The sequence below is a fragment of the Micromys minutus genome (genome assembly GCF_963924665.1).
Source record: "Micromys minutus genome assembly, chromosome: 8".
Taxonomy (NCBI): Eukaryota; Metazoa; Chordata; class Mammalia; order Rodentia; family Muridae; genus Micromys; species Micromys minutus.
This window is the reverse complement of record NC_137977.1, coordinates 45,870,214-45,884,878: the sequence shown is the minus strand read 5'-3', so window position 1 is coordinate 45,884,878 and position 14,665 is coordinate 45,870,214. Positions and strand designations below refer to the sequence as shown.

The window sequence follows — 14,665 nt, the reverse complement described above, 5'->3', positions numbered from 1 at the left end:
GGAAACCAAGACAACCTGGCAACATCAGTACACAGCTCTCCCATAACAGCAAACAGCGGAAAGCCAAACACACCAGAAAAAGAAGACGCAGACCTAAAATCATACCTTAAGATGATGATAGAGAAAAGCATAAAGAATTAGAAGCTTTTAATGAAGAAGCAAGAAAAACACTAGAAGAACTAGAGGAAAAGAGAACAAAAAGATGAAGGAATGGAAGAAGGAATTTAAAATGGAAATTGACACAATAAAGAAAACACTAAAAGAGACAACCCTAGAGGAAGAAAACCTAAAAAAGAAATCAGGAGTCACAGATGCAAGCATATCCAATAGACTACAAGAGATGGGAGAGAGAATCTCGGGAACTGAAGACAACATTGAAAACATAGACAAAACAGTCAGAGAAGATGCAAAAACCAAAAAGCTCTTAACCGAAAATGTCAAGGAGATCCAAGACACAATGAGAAGACCAAACCTAGGGATAATAGGAATAGAAGAGGGCAAAGAATATCAACAAAGAGGCACAGTAAATATCTTCAACAAAATCGTAGAAGAAAACTTCCCTACCCTAAAGAATGAGATGACCATAAGCATAAAACAAGGCTACTGAACTCCAAATAGATTGGATCAGAAAAGAAATTCCTCGCAACACATAAAAGTCAAAACCCCAAGTGCCCAAAGTAAAGAAAAAATACTAAACTCAGTAACGGAAAAGGCCCTGTAACATATAAAGGCAGACCAATCAGAATCACACCCGATTTCTCAACAGAGACTATGAAAGCTAGAACAGCCTGGAGAGACATCATGCAGACCCTTAGAGAGCACATGTGCCAGCCAAAGCTGCTATACCCAGCAAAACTCTCAACCATCATAGATGGAGACACTAACATATTACAAGACAAAACTAAATTTACACAATATCTGACAACAAACCCAGCATTACAACAAATTATAGGGGGAAAACCCAATAGAACAAGGGGAACTACATCCTAATAAAAACAAGAAAACTACTACGTTAGAAAATCAAAAGAAGAAAGACATTCAGGCACAAGTCAACCTCAAAAAGCAAAAATGGCAGAAAACAGCAACCACTATTCCTTGATATCTGTTAACATAAATGGACTTAATTCCCCAATAAAGACATAGGCTATCAGACTGGATACATAAACAAAACCCAGCAATTTGCTGCATACAGGAAACTCATCTCAAGACAAAGACATACACTATTTCAGGGTAAAAAAGTGGGAAAACTACTTCCAATCAAATGGCCCCAAGAAGCAAGCTGGAGCGGCCATTCTAATATCAAATAAAGTAGATTTTCAACCAAAAGTTATCAACAAAAATAAGGAAGGACACTTTTTACTCATTATAGGGGAAATTTGTCAGAAGGAACTCTCAATCATTAACATATATGTTCCAAATACAAAAGCACCCACATTCATAAAAGAAACCCTACTAAAGCTCAAAAATTCATTGTGCCCCACACAATAATAGTGGGAGACCTCAATACCCCACTCTCAACAATGGATAAATGAGGGAAACAAAAACTGAACAAGGACACTGTAAAACTAGCAGAGGTTATGAACCAACTGGAATTAATAAATATCTACAGAACATATCATCCTAAAAAGAAAAGAATACACCTTCATCTCAGCACATCATGGCACCTTCTAAAAAATTGACCACATAATCGGTAATAAAACGAGCCCCAATATAAATAAGAAGATTGAAATACTCCCATGCATCCTCTCAAATCAACATGATCTAAGGCTGGTCTTTAACAACAACAAAGACAACAAAAGACCACATACACATGGAAACTAAGCAATGCTCTATTAAACGATAGCAGGGTCAAAGAAGAAATAAGGAAAGAAATTAAGGATTTTCTAGAATTCAATGAAAACGAAAACACACCAAAACCTATGGGATGCAAAGAAAGCAATACTAAGAGGAAAACTCATAACTCTGAGCGCTTCCAAAAAGAAACTGGAGAGAGCATACATCAGCAACCTGACAGCACAATTGAAAGCTCTAGAACAAAATGAAGCAGATACACCCATGAGGAGTAGACAGCAAGAAACTATCAAACTTGGGGCAGAAATAGACCAAATGGAAACAAAAAGAACCATTCAAAGAATCAACAAAACCAAGAACTGGTTTTTTGAGAAAATTAACAAGATTGATAAAACCTTAGAAAGACTAAGTAGAGGGCAAAGAGAGAGTATCCAAATTAACAAAATCAGAAAGAAAAGTGGAGAAATAACAATTGAAACTGAGGAAATTCAAAAACTCATCAGATCCTACTACAAAAGCCTATACTCAACAAAGCTGGAAAATCTGAAGGAAATGGTTGAATTCCTAGAGAGATACAAGATACTAAAGTTAAATCAGGACCAGGTAAACCATCTAAATAATCCCATAACACCTAAATAAATAGAAGCAGTCATCAAAAGCCTCTCAACCAAAAAAAAGGCCAGGTCCAGAGAGGTTTAGTGCAGAATTTTATCATACATTTATTGATGACGTAATACCAATACTCTCCAAACTATTCCACAAAATAGAATCAGATGGAACACTACCAAACTCATTATTATGAGGCTTCAATAACCCTTGTTCCTAAACCACACAGAGACCCTACAAAGAAAGAGAACCTCAGACCAATCTCACTTATGAACATTGATGCAAAAATAATCAACAAAATCATTGCAAACAGAATCCAAAAACACATGAAAATGATCATTCACCATGATCAAGTAGGATTCATCCCTGGCATGCAGGGATGGTTTAACATACGGAAATCCATCAATGTAATCAACCATATAAACAAACTCAAAAAAAAAAAATTACATGGTCATCTCACTAGATGCTGAGAAAGCATTTGACAAAATTCAACAGCCCTTCATGTTAAAAGTCTTGGAAAGAACAGGAATCAAAGGGCTATACCTAAACATAATAAAAGCAATATACAGCAAACCAACAGCCAACATCAAACTTAATGATGGGAAACATGAAGCAATTCCACTAAAATCAGGGACTGAACAAGGCTGCCCTCTCTCCCCCTACCTATACAACATAGTACTGGAAGTCCTGGCTGGAGCAATTAGACAGAAAAAGGAAATCAAATGATACAAATTGGAAAGGAAGAAGTAAAAACATCACTATTTGCAGATGACATGATAGTGTACTTAAGCGACACCACAAATTCCACCAGAGAACATTTACATCTGATAAACAAGGTCAGTAAAGTGGCTGGTTATAAAATTAACACAAACAAATCAGTAGCCTTCCTATAGTCAAAGGACAAACATGGAAAAAGAAATTAGGGAAAACATACCCTTCACAATAGTCACAAAAACTATGAAATACCTTGGTGTGACTCTAACTAAGCAAGTGAAGGACCTTTATGACAAGAACTTCAAACCTATAAAGAACGAAATTGAGGAGGATCTCAGAAAATGGAAAGATCTCCCATGCTTATGGATTGGAAGGATCAACATTGTAAAAATGGCCATTTTACCAAAAGCAATCTACACATTCAATGAAATCCCCATCAAAATTCCAACCCAGTACTTCAAGGAGTTGGAAAGATCAATGTGCAATTTTATTGGGAATAACAAAAGACCAAGAATAGTGAAATCCATCCTCAACAACAAGAAAACATCTATGTTAATCACTATCCCTGACCTCAAGCTATATTACAAGGCAATTGTGATGAAAACTGCATGATACTGGGACAGAAATAGGCTCGTGGATCAATGGAATTGAATAGAAGATTCAGAAATGAGCCCTCATATATATGGTCACTTGATTTTTGACAAAGGAGCTGTAAACATTCAGTGGAAAAAAGAACAGCTTATTTAACAAATGGTGTTGGTCCAACTGGCACTCAGCATGCAGAAGAATGAAAATAGACCCTTTTTTATCTCCTTGTACAAAGCTCAAGTGTACGTGGATCAAAGATCTCCACATTAGACAAGGTACTCTGAAACTATTAGATGAGAAAATAGGGAAAAACCTTAGAACTCATAGGCACAGGAAAAAATTTCCGGAACAGAACACCAATAGCTCGAGCTCTAAGGTCAAAGATTGACAAATAGACTTAATTAGACTGCAAAGTTTCTGTAAGGCTAAAGACACTATCATGAAAACAAAACGCAACCAACAGAGTTGATAAAAGATATTTACCAACTCTTATATATAGAGGCCTAATATCCAAGCTATACAAAGAACTCAAAAAGTTAGACACCAGAGAATCAAACAACCCTACTAAAAAATGGGGTACAGACTTAAACAAAAAGTTCTCAATCAAGGAATATCGAATGACTGAGAAACATTTATGGAAGTGCTCAACATTTTTAGCCATCAGGGAAGGGTAAATCAAAACAACCCTGAGATTCCACCTCACACCAGTCAGACTGGCCAAGATCCAAAACTCAGATGATAACAGATGCTGGCGAGGATGTGGAGAAAGAGGAACACTTCTCCACTGTTGGTGGGATAGTAAACTGATACAACCACTCTGGAAACCAGTCTGGAGGTTCCTCAGAAAATTGAACATAGTACTATCTGAAGACCCAGTTATTCTACTCTTGGCATTTACCCCAAATACGCTCCAACATACAACAAAGATACATGCACCACAATGTTCATAGCATCTCTATTTATAATAGCCAGAAGCTGGAAAGAACCCAGATGTCCTTCAGTAAATGAATGGATACAAAAATTGTGGTACATTTACACAATGGAGTACTACTCAGCTATCAGAAACAATGGCTTAATGAAATTCTTTAAAAAATGGATGCATCTAGAGAATATCATCCTGAGAGAGATAACCCAGTCACAAAAGAACAGACATAATATGCAGTCACTGATAATGGGATACTAACCCCAGAAAGCTCTAAACACCCCAGAAACATCTCACAGAGTTTGTGAAGTTCAAGAGAAATAGAATATATTTTAATTAAAATAGAACTGTATCACATCCCCCTTTCCTTCCTAAAGCCTCTTCCAGTTTCTCTCCTATCCCCTCAAGTTAATAGCCTCTTTTCCTATATTATTGTTACATATATACATATGTGTATGTATATGTACCCACAAATACTTAATTACAACCTTAAAAATGTATTCGTATACTTTTATGCAAAAATACTTAAAAATTTGATACGTTTATCATTGTTTTTTTAAAATAAAGTTTAAAAAAAAAAGAAGCAATGGCTGAGTGTGGATCTGTTCCAGCCACATCAATATTTGATTGCTTGTAGCCACTGAATTAGACACTAAGGTTATAATAATGATCAGTTCTTAATCTTCTGTTCAAGCTGTAATGGTGTTGGAAGTTTTAGGCAAAGCAAAAGGCCACACTCTGAATTTATTTTCCACAGAGCTGTGGGGGCTTTGTTGTTGTTGTTTGTATATTGCTGTAACAAAGTACACAAATCTGGGCACATTCTATTAAAAATGGAAGTTAACTGAGTTTAAAATGCTAGTTGACTGGCAAGTTCAACAGCATGGCACCAGCATATTGCAACGTGATAACATAAAAAAGATACAAAAAAGGAAACAGCTGTCCATAGAAGTCCCACTGATTCATACTAACCTCCTCTCATGAGAAGGCACTTGATTCAGGAGGGTTACTTTAATACCTTTTCACAGTAGTGCTTCATGGACTAATTACTTCCCTCCATACTACCTCTTAAAGAGACATACCTTCCAATACCGTTTCATTGAGTGACACTTTTCAGTGTATTTACCAGTAAATGATAGCCTTAAACCACAAATGAACCACAAAAGACCATTGTAGGAACTGCAATTTTTAGCCATTTGTGCTTAGTGACAGGAAGTTACCTTTGTATAGATCTCTTATTAGGCTTGGGGAGAGTTGATATAGCAGGATGCTGCCTTTATGTGGAAGAAGTAAAACTGTGGTAAGACACCATTTCCTATCTGTTACCCCATAAGAGCTTAGGGTTCATAAGAAACAGAAACTCATGTCAGTGGAAATAAGATGGCTTAGCTCTTGTGCAAGATGCATAGCAGAAACTAGCAACACAGGTTTCTCTACTGCTATGTGAAACATTATCCACAATTTACTAACTTAACATCATAAACATTTATTGTTCCTGTTCCTGTAATACAGGAGTCTGCGCAGTTCATATTTAGTCTTACATAAGGTTATAGTATAATTTAGGGAGGAATTGCGGTAAGTTATAAAAATGGGTTGACCTACCCTCACAACATATGTCTCTCACAAGCTTTATTTATACAAAATAATTTCCATAAAAACTTTATGACTAGTTAAACAATTTCTTAGAGTACACACTTTCTTTATGTACATGAACATATAAAAGAATTGAAAACAAAGAGCAAATTTTGTGAAAACTAAAAAATAACATTAAGATAAAAGCAGTTTGCTTTTAAGTCCATGTATTTTTCCTTAAGTTTGGTATCAGAAAACCTCATCGTCACAGAAATGTTAGACAGAATGTTTTATTTAAGTTTGACTGAGTTATTGAATCAGAAGTTATTTTCTAATGCCTGTTATATCAAGCTTATCATATATTGTCTTATTAACCTGAATATTTAACCTTTCTATGGAAATCCAGCCTGTCCAGCCCTACCCAGAACATATTTCAACAGGACAGGGGAGTTCACACACAACAACTGAGAAATGTGAATCTACAATGGTAGGGAAATAAGGTTTTAGTCAAAGGGGAAAACACAGATTGTGTCTTGACTCAGACTAAAATTAGCATCTGCAAACATTCCCAGACAATGTGTTGTATGACTTTAGTTTAGGTTGCATTTCTGTGTCAGGGATCAAGAAAACTCAAGGGTTCCGTTCAAGCCTAGTTAGTAAGTTGTTTCTTCACGTTTCCAAGTCCCCCACTGTTAGACTAGGACTGTCCAGCTTTTCCTGCTATAAAATTATGTGTTTAGCATGAAACGCTTAATTTTGGCATGGAAAACAACTGTTTTTTTTTTTTTTTCACTTTCATCTTCTTGGAAATGCAGGAGATTCTGAAAAGCAACTAGATCCATGCTCCTTCATGATTAGCCAACACACAATCAGAGGGGAGGGACATAAGCCACAAGGATGTAAAACTCCTATATGACTGGGCTGAACCTGTTGCCTTCTCCAGATGAAGCAGAAGTGTGTTTTATGTGAAGAGCTTGGAGCACAGAGAAGTGTGACTCCTGCAGCTGAACTAGAGAAAACAAATCCACTGGACACAGAAGTTTCTGGTGAGTGGGTAGCAGTGTTCAGATCTAAATTCTATCCTTCACTATCTCTTTTCTCTGAAGATCTGATAGGTAAGAATTCATTCAGGAACATGCCAAGACAATGGAGATCCTCAGCTTAGAAGCTAGAGGGGATTTGCTGGGAATAGGGTAGAACAGGCTGTGAATGGTTGTAGCCCATCATTCAAGTTGAGGTAGACCTAAGGGAGATGACCTGGATGTAGGTTATGGTAAAATCTTCTCCAATTGATTTGCTTGCCTCTTATTCCTCTTCCTAAGATGGTTGTAATGGCTGTGTCAGGTAGCAGAATATATTTTCCGTGGATATGAACTTTGTTGTATCCCAGGTTTATCTCGCTTCCTAGTTAACTACCTAAATCAAGTCAACTATTTAATTCCTAACATTCCTGAGGACCTTGGCCTGTGGAGGACAGGTCTCTGTACACAGTGCTTCTGCGGGGGTTGGCCAAGGAAATCTGTGCCCCAAAAGTCAGTGCTGTTCAAACCCTTCAAAGATAGTTTTCTTTATGCAAAGCATGAGTGTTAGAGATCTTCTGTGCCTCTGTGAAGAACATGAGGAGTCAGGGTGTGATCACAGCTGTCATTAGGCAATCCTCCTTTAGTAATGCTGGCTGTACTACAGGGTTCTTGGCTTTTGTGTTCATCTTTGCTGGGAAGACTTGCAGACAGCTCTTTCACTGGAGTCAGCATCACAAAACTAGGAACTAGACCTGAAAGAATGAGACAGGAAAACTGAAAAATGAGAACAGCTTGTGTGCCTTCTCTCTGTGTCCTGTGGGTGACAGTTTTCTTCAACAGTATATTGGGCTATGGAGTTTATTTAACTAGGTTTGGTTTCTTCAGGGCCAGTACCTGCAGTCAGTTTGAACAAAGCTCTGCATCTCTGGTTTCCTGTACTGCTGTCCCTATTTGTCCTGTAGGTTGAACTGAACTTCCTGTGCAGTGTGCGTAGTGTGTGTTTCTGTCTGCGTTTGTGTATGTCTATGTGTGTGTTTTTATACACAACATGATTCTGAGAAGGTCCTTGTTTTGTATTAGATTGTTTTCGGCTCTCCTCAGATCCTTGCCAACTATTCTCGAGTACAGTAGGACTTCAGTTTCCACACACATCACTTATCACCACAAAAGAGGCAGAAATGTTCACAAGGAAGTCCCAGTACATTCCTCATGGTCCCAATCTATTCCCTGATGATAAAGCACTATATACCTATGCATGGGTGGTGAGGAACTGAGCAAGACAGAAGCACATTCTGCCATCTAAGCTTCAATATACTGAGGGAAGATAGACTAAGGAACACAAACAAGAACATATCATATGGCAGTTCAGTGAGTGCTGTGGAGAAACAGAAGCACAGAGGAATTCTAAAAGAAGGAACATCCTAATGGGGATAAAAATCTCAATGGGGATATAAAGGTTAGAAACTGCCTGATTGGTGCACAACATACTCAAAGGTAATTAAAGCAACAGCCATGGGACTACTGGGGGAAAATATCAAGGAAAGCAAAGGACAAAGTCCTGAGATGAAAAGACTCTGCAAGATAAGTGGGTGGCTGGAGTTCTGGCACCAGCAACTCCATGAAGGTAATAATTAACCTCAAAGGTTGTGCTGTATGTAGTATGTACAGTGGAAACCTCCCTGGATTGCTTTGACTTCATGGTCAATAGGATTACTCTGGTTGTTTTATAATCCATGTTATTGCTAGAACAGTCACAGGAAATACAGTAATGCCGAGGACAAGATCAAAGCTGGGACTGAGGAGGTCCAGCAGAGGATAATGTGGGAGCCATGACCACTGTTAATGGATTTGGAAATAGAACTTAAGGCCCTTACTGACTTGATATGGGTGAGACAGAAAGAGCAGGTCCCAGGGGACAGAAGATGATGGCTATGTTCTTAAGGGATGGCAGGTCCATTGTGCTGCCATGAGAGGTCTTGTAGGCAGGTTTGTGGAGAATAAAAGGCAGACATACAAGTTCTGAGCTAATTACCCAACAATCCAACTCAGCTTTTTAGGCTTGACAGCAAGTTCACTGGAGTTGGCATTCCTTTCAGACAGAGTCTCAAGTAGCCCAGGCTAGCCTATAGCTCGCTATATGTTTTTGGAACCCCTACCCTCTTACCTCTTCTTTCTTATGACCTGTATTATTGGGATCCACAGCTACATGCATTTAATGAGGTGCTGGGGATTAAGCCCTAGGCCTCTTTCATGCTGGGAATGTCCTCTAACAACTGACTTATATCAAATTGCATTTTTCCAATTTTTATTTGAATTTTATAATTTAAATTGTGCCAAAGGAGTGTAACACAGAAGTCACCATTTTACATTATTATGTTAAGTTTCAGTAATGCTATACTTAATCACATAATGCAAAACAGAAACTCTAAACTGATTTTAAAATTCCTCCTTTCTGTCCATAGCCATTCTCTGTAACCAGCATTCTATTTCCTGTCCTGCTGATTTTGATGAAGTTACATTCCAAAAGATATTCCACTTTCCTTTTACCCCTCAACAAACCCCATTTTACATCTGCCCTCTTCACCCTCCCCTTTACCTTCCTGAGTGTGCTCCCCAACCCACCATCCTCTCCAGCCCCACCGATCCATCTTCCCCTTACACTGTGCTTCAAACACCCACAGGTCAAAGGTTTCCTCTCCTATTGCTGTCAGGCAAGTCCATCCTCTGCTACATATGATCTGAGTCATGGATCCTTTTCTGTAGGCTCCATAGTTGGTGGTCTAGTCTCTGGGAGCACTGCGTGGTGCAGCAGGTTGGTAATGTTCTTTCTATGGGGTTGTAATTCTCCTTGGCACCTCCAGTTTTTTGCCAGTGTCCCCATGGGGTCCCTGAGCTGAGTCTGATGGTTGGCTCCGAGCATTCGCATCTGCATTGGTCAGATGCTGGCAAAACCTCCCCAAAAGCAGCCATTTCAGGTTCCTGTAAGTCAGTGCCTATGACCACAGCAACAGTGTAAGGTTTGGTGTCTGCAGATATGATGAATCCCCAGGTGGGGCAGTCCTGAATGGCACTTCCTTTGGTCTTGAAAGAGTTAAAAATTTAGGTCAGTGCCACTGACCCTGCCTTGAGGAGAAATATGCTTCAAGGCTAAAAACAAAGTCACATGTTCAAAGAAATGGCCCAAACCCAGACCATCTAGACTCGATAAGGTATGGGTCTGCAGTCCTGAGAAAAACAAATATAAGGTCATTGTGCCCCAAAACAGAGTAGCCTAGAGTTAAATCGTGTCCAAAAGCAGACAGTCTGTGCCAATTTAAATAAACCAATAAAATTGCTCTGTGCCTGTTGCTAACTGCTTATGTAATTTTCCCTACTAATATGTCTCCCTAATTAAGTTAGGGGTCAACTCCTCTATCTCCTGTTTGAGACATGTGTCGTCCCCAGCGCTCTGGTATCCTCTCTTCCCCCCAATAAACCTCTTACCTGATTGCAGCCAGATAGGATCTCTGTGAGTTCTTGTGTTCACGTTCTCCTAGTACTAGAGTAGGGGCTTCCCTAGTTCTGGGGTCTTTCAGTCTCTGCTCTATTTTATATCTCTTTTCTTCCTTTGGACAGGAAAATGTCTGGGTTAAAAATTTGAGGTGGGTTGGTGCCCCCATCACTGGACCAGGGACCATGCCCTCTGCTAGACTGGGTCTCTTCATGTTCTATCTTTTCCCCTTCACTGCACATTTCAACTAGACACATACTCAATGGGTCCTAGGAACCTCTCATTTCCCTGGTGTCTGGCACACTCTACGAGGTAGCCCCACTTACACAGGCAAGCACACACACATACACACACACACACACACACACACACACTCATACATACACAAACACACACTCTATATATTTTTAGTTGATTTCCTGAACCTCTCTACCTCTCTCCCAACCCCTGCAGTACCTGATACTAGCCCTTTATACCCTCCCCCTCCTTTCTTCCTACCAGGTACTCCTCTCCCTGCACATCTTGCAATGATTCTATATGCCCCTAAAAGACGGGACTGAAGCTAGCCCACAACTATCTGGAATGGGATCCAATGCCCACTCCTGGTGTGTCTGAAGACAGTGACAGTGCACCCACATATATGAAATAAATAAATCTTGTTTTCAATTATATTTCTCATGGAGATAAGCTCAGTTCATAAAAAAGACAGAATGAAAGTAAATGTGGCCAAATTAACAGGTACTGAGTGAAATAAAAACTGTTGGGCTCAATGAAATATTTAGAGAGCAAAATTAAAACAGACAAAATAGATTTATGTGATCATTAGATATTTGGCATTGATTAAACATTGATGTAAATTGTCATTCAAATTTATTTGGTTTTTAGTTTGAAGAATATATGTATGCTAATTAAGTACCCACACATTTGAAGGCACATACTGAAGGAAGTGCACACACATGGAAAAAACATTTGACTTCATATAAAATACTCCATTTGGGTTAGATGTAACACAGTTGCTCTTGTTTGTATAGTTGTTGATGCTGGCTTTGGGACACATGCAGATCTTTATATTATTTTCCCTTAATATGCTTAGTTCTAATTTTTTCAAAAGTAAAGGTTAGACTAAGAACTAGTAGAGATTGGTTCTAGTTTCATTTTTATTGCCATGATGAACACTGTAACCAAAATCATTTGGAAAAGGAAACCGTTTGCAGATTTACACATTGTGATCATGGGGCATCATTCACAAAGTAAAGTCAGGGTAGACATTCAAGAAAAAACAGAAGTTGAAACAATAAGAGAATGATACTTAATAGCTTGCTTTATTGGATTGATCATGCTTTTTTTAATTACCTAGGACTGCCTACCCAGGGTAGTTACTACCCACAGTGGGCTGGAACCTTCCACATTATCCTCACTCAAACAAAAAAATGTTACATAGACATGCGTTCAGTCAAGTAAGGTGACAGTAATTTCTCAAATGAGATTTCTCATCCCAAAGGACAGTCTAATTGCTCTTTTGTTTTAAAAAAAGGAAGGAATAAAAGAGAAGAGAAGAGAGGAGAGGAGAGGAGAGGAGAGAGGGAGGGAGGGATTAAGAAGGAATGAGAGGAGGGAGAAGAAGGGAGAGAAAGAGGGAGAAGGAAGACAATCGGGGATGACAAGACAGGCATATATAGGGAATACTCAATAAGAAGGTAACTAAGGTTACATCATAGGAAAAAAAAAACACATTGCTGAGCACAAAAAAAAAAAAAAATCTTCAATCTCTTGCAACTTACTCTCCCCTTCTTCTTTCAGAGACTCTTTCTTTAATCACCAACATGGGTCAGCTCTTCTCTGGTACATCTAAGAATGAAGACAATGCAGATTTGGTGTCCAGCTTTAATGCATATTTTGAAGACAGTGAGACAGAACTTAATATCATTTCTCAGGAAACCATGCAGCTGATAGTGTTACAAGTGAGAAAAGGAAACATTCTAGGTGTAAACTCTTTAATCGCTGATGCACTGGAAAAAATTGATAATGCCCCAATCAATATTGCTGTGACAGGAGAGTCTGGAGCAGGGAAATCCAGCTTCATCAATGCCCTGAGGGGGATTGGTCCTGAAGATGAAGGTGCAGCAAAAGTGGGGGTAGTAGAGACAACTATGAAGAGAACTCCTTACCAACATCCCACAATTAAAACATTGACCTTATGGGACCTGCCTGGTATAGGAACTCAGAAATATCCACCAAACACTTATCTGGAACAAGTGAAATTCAAAGAATATGATTTCTTCATTATTCTTTCTGCCACACGTTTTACAAAACTTGAACTAGACCTCGCCAAAGCAATCAGAAGTATGGACAAGAATTACTACTTTGTGAGAACCAAGGTGGACCTTGATTTACAAAATGAAGAGGTATCCAAACCACATACTTTTGACAGAGGAAATATTCTGAAGGAGATCAGAAGCTATTCTGTGAAACAGTTTAGGGAAAATAACATGGATGTACCACAGATTTTTTTGATCTCTGTCTTTCACTTATCTCACTATGATTTTTCTGTCTTGTTGGAAACTCTGATTAAGGATCTCCCTTCTCAAAAGCGCCAAAATTTTATTCTATTTCTGCCTAACATTACAGAGGCAGTCATTGAGAGAAAACATAAGGCTACAAAGCAGTTGATCTGGCTTAAAGCCTTCAATGGTGTTTTGGCTACTTTTCCTGTAGAAGGCATCCTCAGAGATATTGATCTGGAGAAGCTGAAGGAGAGTTTAAAGCAGTACCAAAAAATCTTTGGAGTGGATGATGAATCCCTAGAGATTATGGCTAAGGATTTCCAAGTGCCTGTTGAACAAATGAAAGAAATAATTAAGTCTCCTCATTTGTTAAAAACTAACAGAGAGAAAACATTAGGAGAAAAGCTTTTGAATTGTTCAGATAAATTTGCATATGCTAATGGTGGGCTCCTTGCAACAGGTATTTACTTCTGGAAAACCTTTTATTTACATCTTTTTTTTCTTGACACAGTGGCAGAAGATGGCAAAACTCTCCTTCAGTGGACACGTTCAAAGAACTACTCAACTTATCCACAGGTTCTGATAGTGACAACATAGTGATCAATACCAGGAAGTCACTACAAAAATTTCCCCTCAGATATCTTTTTTTTTTTTTTTTTTTTTTTTTTACAATCAATCCACTACTACCTTGGAATAATCTGAGAATAAAGATCATGTGACTTAATATGTAAAGACTTGAGAAAAACCCAATCCTTCTTCAATTCTTTGATTTCCCTCATAATTTTTTCTCTTTCAAATACACATGCATACTTGACTACATACACACATCACACACAAAAACATACCACTAAACATGTTAATGCATACACAGAAAGTTTCAATAGTTCTTTGGTTGACATTTTTCCTAATCAAAACATATTAACATAGATTCAGGAAGTTGGGATATCTATACACAGTATGTAAAACACTTGGAAAGGTGGTTTAAATACATATAATCTCATAGACTCATTTGTTTGAATGCCCGACCCATAGAGAGAAGCACTCTTATAAGGATGATCTGAATTGTGAGCCAGACCCATGGTGTGTTGGTCATGATGTCTCTTCACAGCAATGGAAACCCAAAGAGAGAAACTGATAACAAGAGCTGGGTATTGCTGTAATGGGTCTGAAAATGTTTCATTTGGAGAAATTTGGACTTTGGAACTTTGTTTTAGAAAAGCAGTAGAAGGCTCTCAGAGCGATTTAATGAGCCATGGTAGTAAAATCATGGATAACAATGTTGTTTGCAGTGATTTAATATTTGAGTCTTAGATTAAGATTTTTCAGAAATGAAGCATTTTATATGTTGCATCCTTGTGTTACTTTGGTGAAGAATGTGGCTGCTTTTCTCTTGTACAAAGACTCAGCCAAGGACTAAAGTAGAAATATTTAAATTAATTGTACTCACAGAGGAAAT

The 14,665-nt window shown here is 38.3% G+C and overlaps 1 protein-coding gene across 1 annotated transcript; it reads left to right on the top strand.

Annotated features, from left to right (window-relative positions):
- Positions 1 to 12,528: 12,528 nt before the first annotated feature.
- Positions 12,529 to 13,806, top strand: LOC308423402 (interferon-inducible GTPase 1-like; the record flags this gene model as incomplete). The annotated part of the gene is made up of 1 exon (XM_080920111.1): positions 12,529 to 13,806. One exon carries the CDS (start codon positions 12,529 to 12,531, stop codon positions 13,804 to 13,806), a length of 1,278 nt encoding a protein of 425 aa, XP_080776237.1.
- Positions 13,807 to 14,665: the final 859 nt, after the last annotated feature.